Below are 24,769 nucleotides of genomic sequence, written 5' to 3' on the forward strand. Positions count from 1 at the left end.
CTGAGGCTATTGCATTCTCACAGTAAAAACATTTCCAGCAGAGTGGGAGGAGGGGGGCATAAATAACAGAGAAAATAAAAGAATAGGAAGGAGGAGAGGAAGTGTGTGAGGGAGAAACGGCTGTGAATGACAAGCTTGAAGGACAGTGACATTCCCAGTCAAGTACTCTCAAGTACTGAAGGCAGATGGGTTGGTTGGTTGGTTGGGGGGACGGGGTGGAGAGGGTTGTAGTGGAAGCTCTGAGCTTGGTGCTGAGTGTAAGATGTCACAATAACAACGGAGAAAAGTACACAAAAGTACCACAACAGGGGGTATTCCAGAAAGCAGGTTATATGACATACCCTATTAAGTAAACTCCCCAGCTGGCACCCAGCATTGTAGCAACACAGCTGCCATTGATTTCTGGAATACCCCCCAGCTGGCACAAAAACGGATACAAAAAGCATTATTGATCTATGACTTAAAAGTACACTCACTCACACACACACAGTGGATAGAATGTCAGGTGATGAATGATAATGGTGATTATTAAGCCAGTGATGAAGTAATGACAACACTGTCCAACACTAAGCATCCCAAGTGCAGTCTGTATCTCCATCATTCATTCTCATTTTTTTTCCTTGCATATCGGGTAGCTTTTAGGCTTGTTCTGTTCAGGTATAGAGAATGCGAAGTTGACATCACGCTGCATTGTATTCTGGGTAAATTGCAACATTGTTTTGTTTGGGCGCCATTTTCTAAGGTTGTCCCGTATACGTTGTGTATCAAGGCATGCATGCATATTCATATTTCACATAAATATGAACTTTTGAATATGAATATTTAACTTTTGTTTAAAAGTTATGACCATTCATGTGATCAGTGGAAAAAACGGAATTCCCCCCTACATTTACTGATTCACGCTCAGAAAAACCCTTAAAGATCCTGTAAAGCAAATTCCATGATTTTCTTCTCAGTACATTGTATATGTGTGAAATGAGTTCCTGAAAGCATGTGCAAAGCACAAAAACGTTGTCGCAATGAAATGTGGAGTTAGACCGTTGAACTCTCTTCCGTTTTCAGATCAGGTTTTGTATAGACGGAGCTCCATCAGGTGACACGCCCCTCCAGCCTCAAGCAGAGAAGACTGCTGATTTTCTCACGATTTCAAAGCCTAATTTAACATACTTGTCAGTGTTTTTTTCCATTCAAATTCGGACGGGTAGTTAACAACACATTCTTCTGTGGTGTGATGAACTTAAAACTCATTTGAAATTCCACTTTACAGGATCTTTAACCAAATTAGATGTGCTTTTAGTTTATGTTGTCATGAGTATCAGTTCAGTTTTCAGAAATAAAATAGATAAAGGCAAAGATATTAAGGCAGGACTTAAATTCCCATATTTGGACTGGTCCAGCTAGAAAGGGCGTGTATCTGCAAAGATGGCGGCGATGTCCAAACATGCAACACGCAGACCCCCACCCCTCGCTCCTCGACATGAGGCAACATGTTGGTTGGATGTTGGTGGTATTGCATTTCCGATTAGGTAACCCGACTCGTCCGGTCGATTTTATTATTAACTCAAGTCAACATATCCAAAACTATCTCCCCCAATCATTTTTGTTCTATTCTCGAACCAGGCTTATACTAGGCCTACTAGCTTTTTCATAGAATCATTTTTGCTGATTTTTGCAAAGTTTGAAACCAATCCAAAATGTACGGTGGCCCACGGGTGCACACCACAGCAACATTAGTGAAGCAAACAAAAGTTGAAAACACAACATTGACACACAACACATTAATAATGCTGTGGTGTTCTCGGCTAATGCTGTTGTGTTCTCGGCTAATGCTGGTGTGTTCTCGGCTGATGGTGGTGTGAACCAATGCTGTTGTGTTGTAAGTAGTAGATCGTTTTTTAAATGTAGCGTTTTTATAAATGTTTCGCTTTTTTATGTCGTTGTGTTGTGTGTTGATGTTGTTGTGCTTTCAACTTTTGTTTGCTTCGCTAATGTTGCTGTGGTGGGCCACCGTAAAAATGGGTAAGCACCCCATTTATTATCTTACGTCAAGAAAAGTTGCCTGGAAATGTGCTTGCGGGTACGACCAGGGCACAAAAGGCAACATTAGCTGATTGCTGATTTACCTGGAGCAGATTGAGCACAAGGAGAAAGGGGTACAGTTGCCTGCCCTGCTGTAGCTAGTTTTACAAATGGTTGCACACATACATGATAATTGTTTATAGTGTTTATTTCCGTTATTTTAAAGCAGATTTAACAATTTTGTAATTAACTTTTATGTTCATGGCATGACATAACATAATTAGAGCCTAATATAATTGTGATGTTGTGGCATGTTAAGGCGTCATTATAGATTGTTGACATGTTTTTCTGGACCAAAGACGAAGATGTGTCTGAATTGTGTCTGATAACTACAATATTGTTATGGTTTATAAATGCAACGTCATGTCAGTTAACACCACAATGATGGCATTAACCATAACAGTAAGCTAGCAATAGTAAAGCAACACATCATAATAGTAACATATATAGGCCTATTTAACATATAGATAGAACAATGATGGAGCCAGATATTCAAGTTTACAGTTTCTTTAATCCAACACAATACTTAAGCAGTCATACTAAAAATACAAAGCAAAAAAAACAACATATATGTGGTGAGTCTGAGTCGTATGTAGAACGTAGCCTATGTTCCATCTAGAATAGGCCTATATTTAAAAAAACCAAGTGAAAGGAATACCATACAGTACTAATAGCATTGATTTTCGTAAAGTTCACATGATGTATCTGCTTCTTGTTCAGACTTGTACCCCAATCTGCCAGTTTTCTAACTCCCTCACACGCTCGTGACTGGTTGTAAAAGAATGACGTATATAGCTAGTTGTGTGCGTGTACAAGCCACTGTTCAGTGCAAGACTGGACTACCTGGAACTGGAAAGATGGCGCGGTTCATTTCGCACACGCTTGCCTCACTGCGCACTTTCCATAGAAATTAATGGGGACGCCATCTTTAAAGAGCAGGCTTGGTTGGTCTACTCTCTACTGTATAGACATAAGTCTATGGCAACACGGCATGACGTATCGTTAACTTACAGTGACGTAACTTCGCATTCTCTATTGGCTACGCCACATTAGAATTCTCTTTGCGACATTCAAGACTTGATATACACTAGGATGGCTGGGTGGTGGGAAGAGGTTTGGGCCACAGATGGGCTACTGTGTTTTCACTGGAAAATCAAACAAGTTGGCTGATAACAATTAATCAATTATTGTAATTTTGACTGACAATGTTAACAGGTGAGTGATTGACAGTGAAGTGAATGTATTGTAGATTTAGGTGATAATGATCGATTGATTTATTGGATTGATTACCTGTTAGAGGGTTGTGAATAGAAGCGGTGTGTAGGGGGCACCATTGACAGATTAATCAGTGGAGATTCTGATTGATTGATCCTTGATAGGTGAGTGTGGAATGGAGGCAGAGGACTGTGGAATCTGTAGTCTCAATACGGAAGGAGGAAGGGTTCTGTACGTCCTCATAGGCTGAAGTCAAAGGTCAGATCGGACTTGCCCATCTTCTGTCTATAAACAGCATCAAACTTGTCATTCATTGACACTGTGAAGATGTCTTTCCACAGCCCCACACGACCTGCCATCAGTATACACAAACACACATACAATTACAGATTATTAATGCCATATTGCCTCCTCTTACAGATAGGTTGGGAACCCTTGTGTGTCTGTGTGTATAACTTACCCTTGGTCCCTTGATGTGTAAAACTATATGTGTACAGTCCTATTGATGAGCCCAATAGGCTGTGTGAGTTGTGTGTTAGCCCTGTCCAAGGCTTTAGGTTAGGGATCCATGCACTAAAAGAAACATCAGATGGGAAAACAAGACAAAAGCAAGCATACAAAAATGATAAAAGGGACAAACAAATGAAAGGGAATAGCAGACAATTATGATGTAAAAATGTATGATAAATTATCTATGTAAAATCATACCTTAAGAAAATGTAGAAAAATAATTACATATATTAGGCTTTAAGTGGAAAAGTGGTTGTGTTATCTTGTGTAACCAAGAGGTGATGTAGCAGAGCACTAGACGTTTTTACTTTCATAGTGTGGGTAATAGATACGGGTGTTCACAACATTTCTATGAAAAGGGTTCACTTATTTGACATGACACATCTGCAGACCAGGAAACTATTTCAAAATCAGTTTGACCTCACACTGCTCTGGTTTACTCAGCGTCCGGATCCAAAACCATGTATTAAGTCTTTTAAGGGATAACAGAGTGAGCTAAACATCTTCATAGACAATCTATAGGGACACAAACAATGTATTATGTAAGTGTTCTTTAAATGTATTTTCCAGTTGACTCATTCACTGCTTAGACTCTAAACTCTACAGTTAACACACAGAGGTAACAGCTGATTTTTGTCTGTGTCTGCATATGTGTTAGTTTGGAAGCCCATAGGGGACAATATTCAAATGATCTGTTTGACATTTTATTTTCAAAGACGTACCCCTCTTTACAGTGGACCAAATTCAAAGAGAGAAAGAGTTGCATCAACGCCATTGCCTTCACTGAGACAGTTTTTCCAACATGGCCGCAGAAAAATTCCAAACAAAACAGCTGAGAAACAGCTGTATGACAGCACTGTTCGAAGCTAAGAAGTAAAATTTGCACCATGTTTAATCCTTTTTCAATCTTATCACAGTCGAATGGCAGTGGGAAAATAGTTGTAGCATCTAAGCTCATTTTCTACCATTTAGTACATTTAACGTTGTTAGTGTAAAGTACTGAGAGATGTCATGCTAGCTAGCAAAACTACCGTTCTGCTACCAAAAACAATGGTGAAGAGGTTATTGTAGTTTAGTAAAACTAAATTAAACAATGGACAACAAAGTCAGTTATGAGCCTATTATGTAGGCTATTGTTTTGTTTAGTGGATTATTGAAATTTATGGAGAGACAATTTTGTGTGTCGCGAAAATGTGTTTTTAATTATTTTTAAGTTTACCATAAACCATGAATATTACAGAGATCCCACAAGTCAGCCCACATCTTTAGCTACCAATCCGCATATTATTGTGTGCAGTAGTAAAAGCTCCGCAATTGCTTTGGTGGGTCTTTACATTCATTTAAATCTCCCGCTCGCTTTGTTTGGAACTATTTCGAGACACATGAACCACGTGACCACCTAGTTTTCTGAGTTGACGCAACTCTTTCTCTCTATGACACAATTCAAATGCAATAAGCTAAACAGCGCCCCCTGTCAATTACGTTTCCACTCTCCCTTCTCTTCGAGACACAACATTCTATCATAAAATTGCAATCTGTCAGACCTCTCATCAAGGCGGTTCTTCAGTTAAAAAGTCACACTTTTCCCATTTGCATCAACATTTTTATATAGTCCACTGTAAAGAGAGGTACGTCTTTGAAAATGAAATGTCCAACCGTTATTACTTTTAATTTTAAAGGTCACATGACATGAAAACTTCACTTTAGGAGGTTATTTAACATTAATATGAGTTCCCCTAGCCTGCCTTTGGTCCCCCAGTGGCTAGACATTTCCATCGGTGTAAACCAAGCCCTGGGTACTCTTCTCTGCCTTTGAGAAAATTAAAGCTCAAACTCTCAGCTTTGAAAATCCCCTATTGTGACGTAACAATAGGGAAGGTTACCTCCCCTCTCTTTGCTTTGCCCACCCAGAGAAACTGGCCCGCCCATAAGAAACTGAGCTACGACCGTGCAAGTGTTTTTATCTTCGAGAGACATCATGGCTCGCAAACGAAAGAAGCATTACATTTGCTCAGTTTGGATGTACAAAGGAAAACCAAAGTATTTTCACAGTTCCTTCATCCGAGCCTCTGAAGACCCAGTGTCTTAATTTAATTTTCTCTGGAAATGCACCGACACAACTTCCAAAAGTTTTGTATGTCTGCGCCAATCATTTCAGCCACGACTGTTTCCTTGAGCTAATACAAAGCTGGCCTTGCTGAAATAACATTCTGGACATACTAACTCTCCTTGGTCCTGCTACAAACCTCAGACAACTAAGTCAACTAATGCTATATCATTTTGTTGCTTTACTGTATATGGTTACTGAGCTTGGTACCCTTAGAATGTGGCTGTAACATTAGCCCTGCAGTAAACAGTTGAGTTACTGTTGCTAGTATGGGTGGGCGGATCAATTTAAAGTATCGATTGTATCGATACCAACATTGGTATCAGTAAAGATCGATACTTAAGTTTAAATGTATCTTTTCTACATTCAGTACACAACTCCCTTTACATCAGTGCAAACACCACTTTTTTATCTTACTTCGCTCAAACTCACTTTGCCCCGCCCCCGCCCCCCAGTGTGCACGTGCAGTACATGACTCAGTCAGCAGCACACTGATGGCTGCACAATGGCAGAGAGAAAGAGAAGCTCAATAATCATTAAAATTGCAAATCAGAAGAATCGGAAATGTGTTCAATCGCCAAGTAAGTGTACACGAACAAGGAATTTACCTTTGTGGGCAGGTGGGCATACAATAAACATAAAACATAAGTGTTATAATAATGACATACACATTTTCTATTTTCATTCAAATGTGCATATTGATGATGCATTGACTTAATAAAGTATGAGGCATGGCTTTCCCCTACATAGAAGTAAATCAGCTGCTTTTCAAAGTGAAAAGTATCGGTATTGGTATCGGCAATACTGGCCCTGTATTTACTTGCTATCGTATCAATACCAAATTTTGTAGTATCGCCCACCCCTAGTCGCTAGTGTAACGGTAGATTAGCATGTGTGTTACTACACATGCTGTAACGCAAGTGTTGTACACTTCTTTGTTATTTGGATAACCGTTCTACCGTTGGTGTTATGGCGCACGCGATATCCGCCTTTACCCACATTGAAATTACTATGAGTGTGCACCTCTGCAAACCAGGGTGATCAGATGAGAAATTGCAAATTCGAGGCATCTTACAGCAATAGGGCTATGAGCCATTGCGATACATCCATTGTAAACATTAGCACATGGTGCCGCCTCTCTCCTCCTCATTAGCATTTAAAGCTACAGATACAGAAACAGCACATCTTGAGGAAAGCTCATTGTAGGACTCCTCGTAGTGGCTGTAATTATGCACCAAGGCTGACTTTCGGAAAAGAGACTTCAAATACAATATCAGGGGACCACTAAGGCCTATATAAAAGCATCCAAAAACAGTATATCATGTGACCTTTAATATTGTCATAGATCGCCAATATGACATGCCAATGCAAATACAATTTGTATAATTGCTCATTTTCATTTGAATATAGTCCCCTATGGGCTTCCATATGTTAGTGTAAAAGAGTGTGTCTGTGTATGTATGTACACAGTAGAATAGAAGACACTGCAGTTTGCTGTGCACCGTCTGTTCAAATGGAGAAAGACTGCTTGAATCAATTTAAAATAAAAATGTAAATGAGAGCTTCACACATTTTCACTATCTTAAGTGTACTTAAAATGTAATAACTATATTTATATATGTATTGACAACTTTAATTATTGTGTGTTTGTATTTTGTAACGATACTTTAAATATAATGTTTTGCTAGGGTGTGCAGTGAATGCCACATAGTGTTCTTAAGAGACGCTCACTCCCTTTCTCTCTCCCCCCCCTCTCAATGTTCTGCACATGCTATGGTATCATTTTCCCAACAAATACAAGATCTGGTGTAGTTCAACAATACACCAAACAATGTATGTGATATGAGCCTTGGATCTGGAGCTGGATGCATGTGTCAGTTCCATGTGTGCAACTATGGCCTACTTTGACAAAGCCTCCGCTGTAAACCTCCATTAAATTCTGTAATGTTGACCTATAATGGCCCCCATGGCTACACTGAACTCTACCACACATTTGTTTGGGCAAGATAAGAGATTTTAAAACACTTGTTCAACGATTGTCCTCTTCCTTCCTCTTTATGTATATTGACCACTGAATACATTTTTTCACCATGAATGCACCCTTCTTCACTTTTTCTCCTTCCTCACCCCTGCAGATGGAGAGGGCCTCTGAGTTGCAGCACTGCTCTATAAGCTGATTACAGCTCTCCACCATTCCCTCCAGCTGGGCTTTGTCACAGGACACCCCAAGGAACCTGACCAGCTGCTTCACCAATGTCCCCAGGTCCTGCACATGAGAGGAGATAAATATTTACATCGGTAAACGTTACCGTATAGAGACAGTTACATAGTTTTTTCAAAATACATACTATGTCACATAAGGTTAATGGCTGTAAATCTCTGTTAAGCTACGACTGTGTTATCAAGGAGATAATGTACAGGTCCCTCTGTCCATCTATCTACTGATTCAGTACATTCAGTGCACTGGATCACATAAAATGTGAGCGTGAGTGTATTGGATCACAGTTCCGTTTTCCTTTGTTGTAAAGTGCTTACATAGCAGGTACCAGTCAAAGGTTTGGACACATTTTCCCATTCAATTGAATGGGAAAATGTTGATAGCTTGTTTCAAAGGGGGTTCAGCTTGTTTTCACATTCATTTCTAATGAATGAATGTAATATAATGTAGAGGCTAAATGCTTAAAAAAATCACTAGAAGGGAAAACTTTAACGCAGGCCTGCCAACTCTTCAAAAAACCTTGAAGTGAGATTTGGTGGGGCCAACTGAAGTTTTGATGCGTGCAAAGCGATTTCTATTGTCATCACATCATCTTGCATATCTTTATTGAAAATGAAAGGACCTCAATATGCACTACTATAGGTATATAATACCCTCCTTGGTAACAGCATGTTCAACCAGCATGTTTGCTTTTCGGCACCTCCCGCTTTTTTCACATCAGTTTGGGTGACTTGAGTTATTTTAAGGGGGGGGGGGGCTGATTATAATTTAATCAACAGTAATTCTGGATTGCCTAATATAATAAATAATCAAATAAACTTGCGCGCAAGCGTGAGTGTTTGCTGCATATCTTTTACTGTCTGGTATCTAGGGTTGCCAACTTCCTCAACCCCAAATGAGGGACACTTTCTTCCAGATGTGTGCACGCCAACAGCTGACCAACAATAATGGAAATCACAAGGTTTCATTAGCCATACCATAAACCTACTCATTTCAGTGTAGTTTTGGCAAACAACTAGGTACTGTACTTGCTTGGCTGTATTGTTCAGTGTGTGACACACTGGTACCAAATAGCAACAACCGTGTTCCATAGCAACGTTTGCGTTAGTTTTGGCGCGTTTACAATTTGGGACGACCCTAAGGTATCTGCCACTGCAACAAATTTCTTCCCTGAGACAAGAGTTTGGCGCCGCGCCATCCCATACTGGCAACTGGTGAGATCGCTGGAGGTAAGGATATTTTTGGTTTATAATGTTGACATTGCTTTATAATGCTGACATTTTTAAGAAAATTAAAAAAAGAGGTGAGCTAAATGCACTCTGCATGAAGGAAATTAACTACAGTAGCAGAGGGGTGCATGCCCTGTTTGCACACTGTCAGACATCCATACACACAAACAGAGTGACCTCAATCTTAACTCAAAGTGTGGCTCAACTCCTCCATAAGGAAGATAATTTACCAGCTACTCAGAACCAGGCCTCAGCAGCAGACAAGATCAGGGAAAGTGTTAAGCTACCAGTGCCTATGTGTAATTGCATTGCTAATGGAGATGTGAGTGTGTGTGTGTGTGTGTGTGTGTTGAAGACTAGTTAAACAAAAATCATTTTTGTGGAAATGAGTACATAATGAGGACAAAGCATTAGGAGATTAACAAAATGTGTTTAAAATGAATCACTAAATGAGTGATTTATGTTTTTTCTTTCTCCATTTACTAGGCAATGGTCCTGGCAGTTATTGCTGAGCACTCTCTCTGACAATGGTACCTGTGTTGGTGGAGTTAGGCCAGTGTCTAGCTGCAGACAAGGCAGCCCTTAGCCAAATTAAACTGTCCCGCACTGCAGCGTCATATAAAATGGTGTATGGTATGGGCCATACATTTGTGGAGAAAACGTTCTCCAAATTACGACAATACCCCTTCTCTCTGAATGTGGAAGAAAGTACTTCCAGTAATAAGAAGGTCCTTTTCTATGCTCGTCAGCCGCTTCAACGAAGAGCTGAATGAGGTTGTGGTTGAACACCTGGGCTCCCTTGAAGTTGTAAAAGTCAGTTCAGACAGTTTGGAGAGGTTGATGTTTTACTTTTTTCAGAAAAAGAACATTCCTTAGTCGAACCTAATCAGCATAATGCTAAACTCATGCAATGTGATGCGCGGAAGCAAATCAGGGCTGGAGACAAGGATCCGAGAGAAGCATTGTCCCACTCTGCTTGATGTCGATGGTGACTCTCGCCATCACGTTCACAACGCTGCAAAGAGATTTGCAAAACCTTTTGAAAACTACTTATAGCAGCTCTTTTCAGACATACACACAGATGGGCATCAGATCAGGTATCTGAACATGCATTACATTTTTTATGAAAAATCTGTTTCTAACTAGTTTATTAATTGTTTTGAGTGTTGCTAGAAGTGTAAGATATGTTATGTCTTTACTTGCAGTTGGCGTACCTGATAGAAATAGCAGAGTTCCTGGACATACCTGCCACCAATCCCCAGATATTTGTCTCCCATCGCTGGTTGTCAGCTTATGATGTAGGGATCAACACGAAAAGAATGTTACCTGTGTTCAGAGTGCACTACTTTGGATTTATGGGAAAGCAGGACCAGGACCTATACAGAGATCATTGTGTGAGTGACAAGGCTCAGCGAAGGTTTGAATTTATTCACCAGGGGCCAGTTGCATAAAAATAGACCTAGACTTATACTTAAATGCAACTTTAAGTACAACGAAATCCGAAAAAAAGATGGCGGACAAAACGGCAAAAGATTGATACATTTCAACCTTATGAAAACCTATATCTGTTGGAGGAATACAGTAGGCCTATTGAAAAAGTTGTCTTATTAAATAGTGTATGCGTTTTAAGCTTCTTAAGTTAACCCCAACGCTACTTCCATTTATCAACAACAACGCAGATGGCTGGTGCTAGCGTAAAAAAAGTGAGTTGTCATCTACCCACTCGTTTAATAAAACATTTTATTCTGCGGAAAAGCAGAACCCCGTAAACATTTTCTGAAGTTACAAATAACACTAGATTCCTTTCGTAATACATTATGCTAAGATAATGACATAGCCTACTAAAACAGATCGTTGGCATAGCAACTCAGCTTTTATGGCAAGGTTTAGCCAGGGGAAGAGATGGCTAACTATTCTAGCTCAAATTAAGTCAGTCTTACTATTTATGCAACAGACAGGCTTAATTAGACTAGTCTTACCTGACTAAGTCTAAGGCTAAGACTAAGTTTTTTAGTCTTAAACTAAGTTTATGTAACTGGCCCCAGGATCTCTGCAAGAAGGGTATGTATGTATATATTGTAACAGATTGTTATATGGTCCAGAAGGAACTAAAATCCCACTATTAAATCTTAGTATTCAGTAGTAAACATGATCTGTCTGATGTGTCTGTCGATATGAAAGAGAGATTAATAAAGTGTGTTGTACATCTATACCTACTGTTTTATGGTTATGATTTAGCAGACACTTTTGTCCCAAGTAAATTATTATTATATCTTTCAAGCCTCAGAAGTACTCTTTGCATACATTTTATGTATACTATCTTATTATATATCTTATTAGCCTCAGAAGTACTCATACTCTTTGCATACATTTTATGTACACCATTGGAATAGCACAAACTTTAAATGTGTATGCACTATCATTTATATATTGTATCTTTGTTTTGTTTTTGAAGGAATGACTTGGGGAAGAAAGTCCGAATTGTAAAGAAGATTTGGGTGGAAAACCAAAAAGTGGATCTGTGTGTAAACAATACGTGATGGTCTTTCAAGTGAGTATTATTCTAGTGTATGCAACTCAACATAGAAGTAAGATGATTCTGATGTCTATTAAAAAACAACAGCAAGTTCAGTCAGTTCTAAAAATCAAATTTTTATGTTCATTGAAGGAAAGTAAAACCTTGGTTCACAAGCTTCATGACAAGCAACTTGAAGTGTTCATCAACTTTCTTGCATCTGAAGATGTTGCCAAACAAATAGCTAGAATTGGACACGCACTTCACTCCCAGATTTATGTTGGGAAAGTCGCAGAAGACCTTATTGCAGCCCATCCAAAGCATCCGGTTAGTATTTTGAATTAAGTTTACCACTACTTAAGATATTCTTTCCATTTTATCATTAGCGGTTCAGAACAGCAGTATCCCTTCATGCTGCCACATACTGGTTAAAAAATGCAACAGCATAATCACGAAAGGACGGCATATGGGACAAATGGAACATGTATTGTAATTATTCTTTCCGTTTGATTGACTGATTTGTTCCTTAATATGTAGACTGGTAAAAGTGTTTAACATCTTGTAAATTTAAAATGTATTTTTTATTAATTGTTTAAAAAGGAAAGATTTTGAAGTGGTGGGCACATGTCATGAGTTTGGGGAAGTATCCAGCTCTCAGCCAGGTTATCAGAGGTGCCCTCCCCATCTTTCATGGGCCACTGATAGAGTCCTCCTTTAGTTTCATGGGAGATGTGATGGACACTAAAAGATCTAACATGAAGATCTCCACCTTTGATGCAGTGCAGACTGTGAAATATGTGCTTAGGTCTAGGGACAAGACTGGCATGTTTAAAAGAGATTACATCAACATGGGGCCAGTTGATAAAATGATCTGCCAGAACATTAGGGCTGCAGGGAGAAGGGACAAGACCGACAGAGAGAAGAGGACAGAGGCAGGTGGAGTATGGCCACAGTGCTACATGTGAGAGTGCCGAGAAGGCCAAGACCACTGCTCTGGCCACTGCTCTGGCCCTGGATACGTTGCAGGAGGTGGCCAGAAAGAAGAGGAAGAAGGAGTTTAGAAAAGGGTTTAGATAGTTTAATAAGAGTGTATGTTTCTGAATAAAAAATGAAATTGAATATTCCAAATTAGTGTTGGTGTATTTTTATTTTTATTTTACTCTGTGCCTATAGGGGTGGGCCGGGGATGTCGGGGGGTTGGTGGCAATGTAAGTATCTGGATATTTGCCACAGGGCAACGGCTTCAATTACCACTGTACCACTTTTTGATGTGTTTGCATCCCTGTCTTCCTCACCGGTATACACATGCGATAGTTAGTATTCCTTCTTTCCAGTCTGATTTTAAGGCGGGGACATACATATTCAAAGACTTCAGGAGAAACTCTGAAGTTCTGAATGAATTGAGCACAATTAAATGTTAGCACAATGGTATCCCACCAATGGCTTGTTCATGGGTGTCTCCAAACTACTGGAGATCTTCTTCTGCAGTGCCATATCATCTAAAACAACGAAAGCTGAAGCATAAAATGTTTATACTTGTGTCATTGTTTCTTTTAGCCTATTATTGAAACATGAGGCTTACATTAATACCGTGTTTAGGCCGTGTAACGTCAGCTAAACAATTACGTAGTTTACGCACCCTTCGTCTGGAGGCCAATCTCCGCCTACGGTTCATGTTGTCCATGTTGAGTACATGTTGACAGCTTTCAAATTGAATTTGTATTAACTTGACCATGATGTTCACAATCATAGAAAGTCTAAGGCCTATATAAAAGCATATAAAAGCATCCAAAAACAGCATGTCATGTCACCTTTAAGTCGTTTTGCTTCTACATTGTACATTTTTATAATATTTTGCCATTTTGAGGAGGAACCCGCATCGCTGCTTGCAGCTATATTTGCTTTTTGTAATTTTATGTTGTGAATATTTTAAAGAGGACCCCAGGAAGATTAGCTGCCATTAAATGGGCCGCTAATGGGGATCCTAATAAAAATGAAAAATTAAATGAGATGCATCATATACCACTGTAGTATGTGTTCCCTTACAAAAAAGAAGTATACTTCAAGTTTATTGTGTAAGTATACTTAGTATAGGAAGTATACTATTATTATGTTACTTACAGTATACCAGCAGTGTACTTATTTATATTAGGGCTTTTTTTACTAGGAGCACAGTAGCCCCTGACTGAATTTTAGGAGCGCAAGCAGAAAATTAAGGGGCACACCTTATATTGACCTGCAATTTATTTATTAATGTAAGACTGTTAGCTGCTCCTGGCATTCTCTAATCCCTGTTCTCCTCTCTGTCCCCCCCACACATCCCTTGTGGTGTGGGGGGTCTGAGCTGTCAGGACCTGCCTGGTCGTCGGTCTACCAACGCTGGACCAGGTCGTCAACCGGAAACCAGCCTCCATGACGGCCAACAGCGAGTTTCCAGGTCCCATCCAACGTCTATAAAGCCGAACAATGGATTTTTGGTGTTTCAAAACCCATTGACACTGTATGACTATGTTTAGCTTGTGTTCTGCTCCTCTCTCTTGCCAACCGTCTCTGGAGGAGGGGATCCCTCTCTGAATTGCTCCTCCCAAGGTTTCTTCCATTTTTTCTCCCGTTGGGAGTTTTTCTGGGAGTTTTTCCTTGTCTTCCTTGAGGGTTTAGGTCGGTTGAGGGGCAGTTCTATGGGCGTATGTGAAGCCCTCTGTGACATGCTTGCGTGTAAAAAGGGCTATACAAATAAATTTGATTTGAAGACAGGGTACAATTCAGTGGCAATTTTAGATCCTTTTTAGGAGTGCTCAAGCACTCCTAATATTTTTTTTAACATTTTCTAAAATATATTGTTTATTATCATTTGATGCTGGTAGTTCATGAAGAAAGGGACATCCTTAGTTTATTCATTCAATATTTTGCATAATAATACATAAATGTATTAATTGTTATCCAGTGAAATTAGGGATTTATATTAGCAAGCGGGTTTACGTTTAGCACTTTTGCAAGGCACTGTAATCATGTCACATTCTCATTGGTGGCTGAGCACCCCTAAAGGTCTGATCATGGAATCGCCCCTGCAACGCACCATATAAGCTGGAGTTTAAATACATTATTTAGTGTGACATTACGTACTGTACACGCAAGTCTTAGCTAAATGACTTAAATGTATGATGCACTTTTCGAACAGTCCTCCGACACCACAACACGATACTTGCTGAGTATAACAAACACAGGCAGGGATACAGTAGCAACGCTAGTGCTAAACAAGTATTTAAATAAGCTCCATGACGCCGGGTAAGAATGGCTCGCGAAACTGCTCACCAAAAGAACGAAGGGGCACCCACTTGCCTGGCAGATTAAGACATGTTCATAGGAACCTAGCGAAAAATATCCTCAACTTTCCTAGACATTAAGCTACGGTACTAATGCAGAAGGAAAGCTGATATCGCTGTCTTACTAGAACGTCGTTTCTGCGTTGTTGCTAACGTGTGCTGACATTGTCCACACCCAATCAATTCAAAATGTGTAGGTCGCACATGCGCGAGTGCTTGTAAAAAATGCTCGCACTGTCTCAAAAACTGGTCGCAAAATGCAACCATTTAGTCGCAGTCTGGAGCCCTGCCGCAGAGTGCATATCACTTTGGTTTTATTGGATGTTCCATCTTAGTTTTTTTGGAACACGAACTTCTCATCCAGAAGTTACAGATTGGGTGGAACTGTGGTTATATTACGTTAAATGCGTTAAACAAAAATAACGAATTAATCCTGTAAATTAATCATAACGCATTAACGTGTTATTTTTCACAGCCCTAATTTATATACTATTTTTGTACTAAGTAAACTGAATTGGCCCACTTTATAGGTCATTTAGTACACTTTAAAGTACACTTATAGTGTATTTCAAGGTTTACTTTTGAATACTGTAAAGTATACTCCCTAAAGTACTAAAAAGTATACCTTGGAATACTCCAAAGTAACCTGTGTAGTGCACTTTCAGTTCATGAAGTATACTTCCTAAAGAGCCTCAAAGCATACTTTGCAATACTTTCAAGTGCACTTTCAATTAATGTAAGTACCTAAATAAGTAAACTTAATAAATGTAATTTACTAATAAATTAAAATGTTTAGGAGCCCCTCAGATCTTGCGTCACATGGCGAGAACGGGGACCCTCACAAAGTGACATTGCAGATTCTGAAAGAAGCTACTTACTGCTTAGGTAATATCGTTTGACGAATCCAGCTCTTCTGATGAAACGTAACAGTCATTTAACTCATGGTTACAATGGTAAACCAGCACAACAATGACAAATATAGCTGCAAGCAGCGATGCGGGTTCCTCCGCAAAATGGCAAAAGATTATAAAAATGTACATTGTAGAAGGTCAAGAGTTGGACAACAAGAGAGCAAAACTTCTTCATGTTGGGCCAACTACAATAGGCTGAATGGGAATTTGAACTCATGAGCATAAGGTTTCAAGGCAGCCTCTCTATCCTCTCTGCTATGCACCAACTGTTGAGAATGTATGAGTAGAAAGGGCAGAGTTTTAGTTTTTGTCAGCTTTGGGACAAAGGTTAAGAAGCGGTTGACATTTCAAAGTGGAATTGCATGAAATTGCGCATGGTATTTCATAATGATGTCTTCCTGTTTAACTAAACAGATATTCAAATTTAAGACAAGCTAAAAGACTGTGGCTGGATTCAAACCTACAATCTTATACTTTGCAGGTCACTGTCCCAGTCCATTGAGCTATTCTCAGTGTTGAATATTGTCATGTTCAGTTACTGTATAAAAAAGTAAGCTGTTTCTTCTGTGGTAAGAGTTGTTAGATTCAGCCAAAGTTTAAACTACTCAAATTCAATCATATTTTAACATACCGAGGTGAAATTGTTGATAGCACTTCAGAGTGATGTCATCTTGAACCCAATAAGGTTTGAAAACCATCAGTCAAAATGATATTTGATTTATTGACACAAAGATATTGAAGCAATGTGGACATTTACATAAATACACCCTTTTCAGCCATTTTGTATTGCATTTCTTATTCATTTTAACCATGTATAAAAACATGTATTCTACACATCTGTAACAAATTTCAAGTCGATTGGATCTATGGTTTATGAGGAGAAGGGTTTTGAAGGTTGTACCAAATTTGGACTGTACAGCAAAATCCATCATGGCGGACCTTATTGGTTCTTGAGGCTTTTTTTTCCCCCATGAGAAATAAGGCATGTATACCAATTTTCATGCATTTCGGAGTAATGGAGCGCTGGGGAAATTACATAGACTTTGGGCGTGTTTTATAGCGCCACCTATGGGCGTCAATGGGCCACTTGCCGTCTGGGAGTAATGAGTGACCTGTTGTATCATTGGGCCAAATTGGATGGAATCGGGTCCAGGACTTTTTGAGCTATTGAGCCATTTAGCGGAGACGAAAAATAAGAATAAGAATACTAACAAAAACAATAGGTTCCCTCCTACCGGAGAAACCCTAATTACCATTCAACAAAACACTAAATTCTAAGCAGACACATTTAAAAAACGAAATTAATGAGGTTACATTTGTATTTCGAACAAACGGCAAACTTATCAGCAAATTTTAACACTTTACCACCTTGCATCAGGGGAATTGACCAGCCAATGAGCCATGCTATCTTCATTTTTCCACGTCGTTATTTCGTTCTTCAGTCAGTTTGACAGTATAACCTTCAAATTCTCAAGTAGCTTTTTTGTAAAAAAAAATGTATTGACTGTTTTTTCTGAATAATAATAGAAAACGTACATCCTACTCCAGAAAAATGTATACCATTTTCTGTTTCTAAGCATACTTCGTAAAAGTACATCAAAAGTGAACTATTTTCAAAGCATACCTCTTTAAAGTATATCAAAAGTGAACTATTTTCTAAGCATACTTCTTAAAAGTATATCAAAAGTGAACTAAAAGTGTACTATCCATATTTTAGTATACTTTAATATACTTCTTTTTTGTAAGGGTTACCCGGGCAACAGAGGCTAATGTCATGATGCTAACTCTTCAGTGAAATAGTAGACTACTGTTTCCGAAAGTAGATGTACTTCCTTAATAATATCAGCTCATATTGTACATTACATTTCACAATTGTGTTTCATATCTATGGAACGCCGAGTTAGTCAAAATTAAATCAATAAATAAATTGGTAAATGAATAGATAAATACATACATAAATAAATACGGCTATGAAATAAACTCTGAAATAAAAAAAAGATGGTAATAAATATATAAATATAACATCATATAATTTATAGCTGAATCCATTAACCGACATCAATAAATAAATACATTTATTTATTTAAAAATGACGTTTTTGTAAAGACAACATGTATTTAATTCATGGGACTTTTATTTCCTAATGCCACGTTTATTTATTTTTTGAGACTTTTACGCACCACATTTTTTTCCACATGTATTTCCACACCACATTTATTTCCACTCCACATTTATTTCAGTGCTGTATTTATTTCACATCTCACATGCAAATGAGAGGGGCGTGGTTATCGTCAGACCAACGCAGCAGATAGCTATGCTACCTGTATGGGGGTGACAGTGGCATCGCACTGCCGAAAAGCATACAATGTAGACAAGCTTTGCCCATAATGTCTGTGTCGTCTCTGCCTTTGTATGGGAGTGATGGCGGTGACTTAGTAGCCTACGTGTGGGGACTTGATCTTTGATAGCTATGAGGTTGCGCTGAAGTTACCTTTATAAACATGGCTTTCGCTCGTGTGACGTAGAACTCGTATTCAAAGCTAACAATCACTGCCAACACTATATCTTCCTAGGTGGTATTGGCTGTCACCGGTCTCGAAGTCGACAACTGTAGGCCAAGTGGCTGGCTATCCGGGTAGCTAGCTGACAAAATAATAAAAGGACGACATCAGTGTGGCCATTTCAGCTAGAGCTAGCTACTGTAGAGCTAGTAGTGTTGTGCTGTATTGGCACATATGAACAGCCAAACCCGTTGTGTCACTGAATGGTCATTAAAACGAGTCCAGTGGTAGTGGTTTGATTTAATATTGAATAATTCCATAAACCTGTACCTAATATCTGGGTTTGGTTATTGTGTACCGTGTTGAATGGGTCTTGGTCTTGACACGTCTTGGTTAGTTGCAACTTTAAATTGCCAATAATAACAAAGCGTTAAGAAACTTGACTTCAATTTGAAGCAGTAGCCTACTGTAAATCCAAAGGTATGGGTAATGTCTGGAATGGTCTGGCTTCACTTCAGGTCTCGTCTCACTAAATGGTAAGGCATGGCATAATGGTGAGGCTAGATCATTATAATCAGGTGCCTTATCGACCTAGTTATCCACATAATAGCAGAGCGATGTAGCGGTGGTGGCAGTGATTGTCTTCTTTGTTGCTAGCTGTGTTAGCTAACATTACCTGGGACTTATCACCCCCCACTACCTGTACATCTTGCACACGAACAGTGCTCGATAAGTCTCAAACTATTTAAGACTTCAATATCTATGTTCTGTAGAGCACTTATCCACCCAAGTACCTCTACAAAATCTACTATCTGTGCCAAAATAATATATCCTGACAAGCCATGCCGTTCGGCAGTGCGATTCCACTGTCACCCCCATACAGGTAGCATAGCTATCTGCTGCGTTGGTCTGATGATAACCATGCCCCTCTCGTTTGCATGTGAGATTTGAAATAAATACAGCACTGAAATAAATGTAGTGTGGAAATAAATGTGGCGTGGAAATACATGTGGAAATAAATGTGGCGTGTAAAAGTCCCATGAAATAAATAAATGTTGTCTTTACAAAAACGTCATTTGGAAATAAATAAATGTATTTATTTATTGATGTCGGTAAATGGATTCAGCTATGTAATTATATAATGCTATATTTATATATTTATTGCCATCTTTTTTTATTTCAGAATTTATTCCATAGCCATATTTATTTATGTATGTATTTATCTATTTATTTACCTATTTATTTATTGATTTAATTTTGACTAACTAGGCGTTCCATACATATCACTATCATATCTATCAAAATTATTAAATAGTTATTCCCCTGGCCTCTTTCCTTGTGGCGTTTCAGCAGCTGCCTTGAAATAAAGCTATAGTTAGCCAAGCTATCTCCCAGAAGCTAACGAGCTGCTAAACTAATGTTCTTCTGTTACAGGTAGTCACGCGTGTTTTTGTGACGTTAGTAACGTCAGTGACTGTGGCTAGCAAGTTAGCTTCACTTCTCGCCACAAAACTTTATTTCAATTTAAACTATGCAACGGAACGTAAATAAAAATACATGCAACGCAATCGGTACCAAGACGAACCTTTTGACGCTGACCTTGTCTGTGTAGTCCAAATAGACCAATTATTTGTTTGTAAACATTCAGGATGTGCGGGCACCGTGGTTGCAGAAAACCAGGAAAGGATAACATTTTAATTGGCAAAAGGACCACACGGATAATACAAATAGTTACATTTAAAAAGACCAAAAAGGTCGAGGAGGACAGCCTTTAAGAGAGACAGCGATTACCCATTGATCCGTCATATCAGAATTTTGTTTTAGGTCACGAAAGTCTTGAAATTTGAGTGAGAATGTCGCCCGGTACAGACCGCATAGTCGAGCGGCAACCATGTCTTCACGTCATGTCACAAAGTTCATAATTTTACAGTTTTACAGTCAATTTTACATCTAAAAAGTTGAGCAGGGCAGCTTTCAAGAGATGCAAATTCTGCTTTTAGCCAGCTAGTCCAATTATTTTTCTGATTTGTTTAAACTGGCAATCTGAGTGAGACTGCGTCCCCGTTACACTGTTTTGACGTTAGCCTCAGTCAGACTCGCTCACTGGCAGTGTGCACAATGTTGTATTTCACTCCATTATACACCAGAAACATCAGGGAGGACTGCCTAATCAAGATAAGGGCCTGATGAAGATAGCCAGCATCTCGGATTTCTTTAACCGAGCCTGTTTTATTTGTCATTTGCCTGAGAAAGTGACCTTCGTTAGCCAGGCTAGTTTTGCCCGATCACTTGGTCAGGCTATTTAAGGGTATCGGGGTCAAGCGACTTTTGTGCATAGACAAGTGAAACATAAATGTATTTGTCCAAAGTCCACGAGCCTCAAAAAGTTAATATCAAGGCCTGCAATACAGTGGCCAGAGATATATGATGACCTGGTCGACACTCCAAGTGTAATAGACCGGGAAGAAGTTTGTCTTTTGCAACCGACATGAGCAGTTGAGCCTGCTTGACAGTTGTGTGACGTAGGGTGATAATTGGTCTATATTGATGGATCCATAGGGGTGGGAAATTAAATAATAATAATAAAGAAATATGAGAGAGAATAATGGTTGTGCTCGCCCGAAGGCTTGAGCACACCTAATAAAACTGTATTAAAAACACACAAATATTATTACCTTGGGGTTTAAATTAGATTAAAATGTATCATGTATCTACTATCACGTGGTTTATCATAGTTTTTTTATACGGATGCTTTCATCTCACCTTGTACATGTCTTCATATTTTAGGAAAAGGACATTGGAGTCAACGCGATGCTCCCAGAACTCCTGCACATGCTCAAACCAGGAGCCATATCCCACTGAGAGAGACACAAAAAAAGGGAAAGAGTGTTTGCTTATAGAACATTTCCTCAGACTGTCTTTTTGCTTTTCAACAACCAATCTTCCCCCCACTCCTTACCCCTGGGCCCATAGCCATTCACCCCAGGTCACTCCATTAATGGGGTGGTCTGGAGGACATACACATTGATCGGAAACCCCCCTCTTCCCAAAGCCACCGGTAACACTTGACACTCACGTTTGTCATTCATGAAGCGGCGGCAGAACTCCTGGAAGGTTCCGCGGTAGCTCATGGTCCTGAGGGATCGATGGAACTGGTAGTAGGACACCACCAGGTCCTTAGGGTTCCTGGCCATATAAATCACCTACAGATCAACCACAAAGAAGGTGGATTAAGAAAAATGCAATAGAGGCCCAATCAAAACAACTGCACACACAGACAAGATATGTTGGCCTGACAAAATTATACAAAGTAGTTTCCCAAAAAGAAACATTCACTGATATTATCAAAAATATAGATCTTCACTACTCTACTCTTAAATAAATCATGCTAACTAGCACTGGTACAAAATCTTCAGCTCTAGATGGAACTGTAGTAGTAATCTTTAATTACACACTGTGTCTGTAAAAAATAATTCCGGTCGCATCAGTTTTTAGGGGCAAATGCGAGTGAAATACTTGCACTGTAGAGCCCTGAAATGTTATATATAAATTAGTGGTGGGCCGTTATTGGTGTTAACGTGCTGCTTTAATGTGAGACTCTTAGCGGGCAATAAATAAAAAAAATCGCCGTTAATTTATCCTCAAAGTTGGGTTGGGAGCTGGGTCTATACTGCGTAAGCTATGATGACTTTCACCTTGATATTTAAGCGCGGATGTATACCTAGCCAAATTGCACTGTAAGGGGCGAGAACAAGTCTTCGAACCTGTGTGTATGCCTTGTGTATGAAATTAGCACATGAAACATGACGTGCTAACATGGATGCAGCTATGAAGCCGCCGGATTTGCTTCAGGGAAAATGTATTTTTAAGAAGCTTCCCAATGGAAACTACGACAAGACTAAGGTTGTTTGCACCTTGTGCGATGCGGAATTAGTTTACTGTACGAGTTCTTCCGGTCACAAATACCACCTAAACGCGAAGAATCTCTTAACTAGTGCGGAAGATGCCGGGCCAAACACTGATGTAGTGCAGGGGAAGAGTCGTCTGCCAAGCTAACTAATCTCCTTGCTCATCTGGCTTGAGAAAACCGTTCTCAAATACTTACTTTTAGTCATTATTTGGGTAGCACACATTCTGAATGCCTTCGGAGGAATTTAAATGAGCCATTTTAATCTAGATTAATTCCAAGATTACAGTGAATTAATCTAGATTTTAAAAAATATATCTTTGCCCGCCACTAGTATAAATGCATCAGAAGGGGTAAAGCAACTGCATGTCATGTCCCCTGCCTAGGCCAGGCTGGATCATTGTTCTGTCTGTATGTGGAGTTTATTCCAGGCCCCAACTCTCAATTCCATGTCTTCACTCCCTACCTAAATCAACTCAGCTGCGGCTCATTCCCACATCAGCACCACAGTATTTAAACCCCAGGACTGTCATCCACTCATCGTCAGTTAGTTGAATCACAGACCTCACGTTCGTGATCTTGGCTCTTTGATATATTCCTAGTTTCCTGTTACTTGTTTGTACTACATGGTCATCTACTCTCCATCTGCCCGGAAAACGGGCTCGCCTGTAGGTAGAGAGAGGACTACTGACGGGGACGGGCCGAGCCGACATGTCTTCGTCTCAACCCCTGATTGATGCCACCCTCACAAGGCACACCTTGTCGATTCGGGAGCGGAAGGTAACTTTATCAACCGGGATGTGGCCAGACAGTTGCGGGTGGACAGCGAGTCTGTCATCCCTCCGGTAGTTGCCAGGGGGCTAAGTGGTGGATGCATTGCGGTAATCAAACATCAGACCTCTCCACTACAGCTTCTCCTTTCAACCACCACAAGACCATCCAGCTGCTCATCATGGACTGCCTTGTCACCCCTGGTTCTTGGCCACCCTTGGTTGCGGCTCCACAATTCCCTCTTCGATTGGGTAGCGGGTGAGATCACGTCCTGTTGCACGCACTGCTACCAGCAGTGCCTTGGATCCGCATGCCCTTCTGAGCTATCCAAGCCTCCACCTGTTGTTACCCCACCTGACCTGTCGGCTATACCCCTGACATACCACAATCTGGCCCCGGTCGTCTGCAAATAACGTGCTCGGTCCCCCCCCCCCCATTGACCTTCTCCCCGGCGGTCCCTCCCTAGTAGTCGTCTATAAACGTCTTCTAGGTTGAAACAGAGGCGATGGAGACATACATCTGGGATTTCCTGGCTGCAGGCATCATCTGTCCATGTGGGGAAGAAGGAAGGAACACTGCGGCTGTGTATCGACTACCAGAGGCTGGATGCCATTGTCTCACGAAATCGGTGCCCTCTACCCCTTCTCAGCTCAGTGTTCATTACCCTCCATGGAGTCACTATCTTCAGAAAGCTGGACCTGCAAAACGCATACCATCTTGTGCACATCCGGGAGGGGGACGAATGGAAGACAGCCTTCCTCGGGCCACTTGGACCCTTTGAATACCTTGTAGTTCCCTTCGAGTTGTCCAACACCCCAGCCGTGTTTCAAGCCATGGTCAACGTCATTCTCTGGGACATGTTCAACTGTTTTGTGTTCGTCCACCTCAATGACATTCTGATCTTCTCACGCACCCACGCCAAACAGCGCCTCCTGAAGAACCGGCTTTACGTCAAGCATGAGAAATTTGAGTTCCACGATTCCTCCATTTTCTTCCTGGGCCACTTCATCGCCAAGGGGTGGATGGAGATGGACCCACCAAGGTGGCTGCTGTGGGCAACCCCCTGATATTGCAAACTGCTCCAGCGCCTTCTCGGATTTGCCAACTTCTACAGCAGGTCTATCCAGAACTACAGCCGAGTAGCTGCCCCACTCACCTCACCAACTACACACGTTAACTGTTGTTAAACAGCGACAGGCGCTTCCTGAACGAGTGTGCATTCAAAAAGAACTTGTTTAAACCATGTGTATCTGACCCAATCGGCCTTCCGTAAGGCAACATATGGCAATAATTTGTTCATGTCTTGATAATCTTGATATTGATTCGGGGACAATGATGTGGCTGGTTAGGGAGTCAGGTGGCTGAGCGGTTAGGGACTCGGGCTTACGGTGTTCATTTTAGGACATCCTCAGATCTCAGACTCAATTGTCAGACTCAAACGAAAAGGCGTCAAGTCTCAGACCAAAAGTCGTCAGACTCCATC

At 40.2% G+C, this 24,769-nt stretch overlaps 1 protein-coding gene across 2 annotated transcripts in view; it reads right to left on the reverse strand.

Moving 5' to 3' along the window:
* Positions 1-2,063: 2,063 nt before the first annotated feature.
* The window catches only part of sult4a1 (sulfotransferase family 4A, member 1), a 121,147-nt gene continuing 98,441 nt past the window's right edge, over positions 2,064-24,769 (reverse strand). The window contains exons 4-8 of one of the 2 annotated variants that reach the window (XR_014762459.1): positions 21,685-21,811; positions 21,372-21,466; positions 8,039-8,177; positions 3,755-3,867; positions 2,064-3,646 (exon numbers count right to left, since the gene is read on the reverse strand). Coding sequence is in view for 1 of the 2 variants with exons in the window: in XM_084701573.1 (XP_084557699.1) it covers positions 3,534-3,646; positions 8,039-8,177; positions 21,372-21,466; positions 21,685-21,811 (474 nt within the window). In the remaining variant the exon portion in view is untranslated. The remainder of the gene's footprint in view (positions 3,647-3,754; positions 3,868-8,038; positions 8,178-21,371; positions 21,467-21,684; positions 21,812-24,769) is intronic. The other variant, XM_084701573.1, reaches the window with a different exon arrangement.

Source organism: Hypomesus nipponensis, chromosome 7 (genome assembly GCF_054491055.1).
Source record: "Hypomesus nipponensis isolate SF chromosome 7, ASM5449105v1, whole genome shotgun sequence".
Lineage (NCBI taxonomy): Eukaryota > Metazoa > Chordata > Actinopteri > Osmeriformes > Osmeridae > Hypomesus > Hypomesus nipponensis.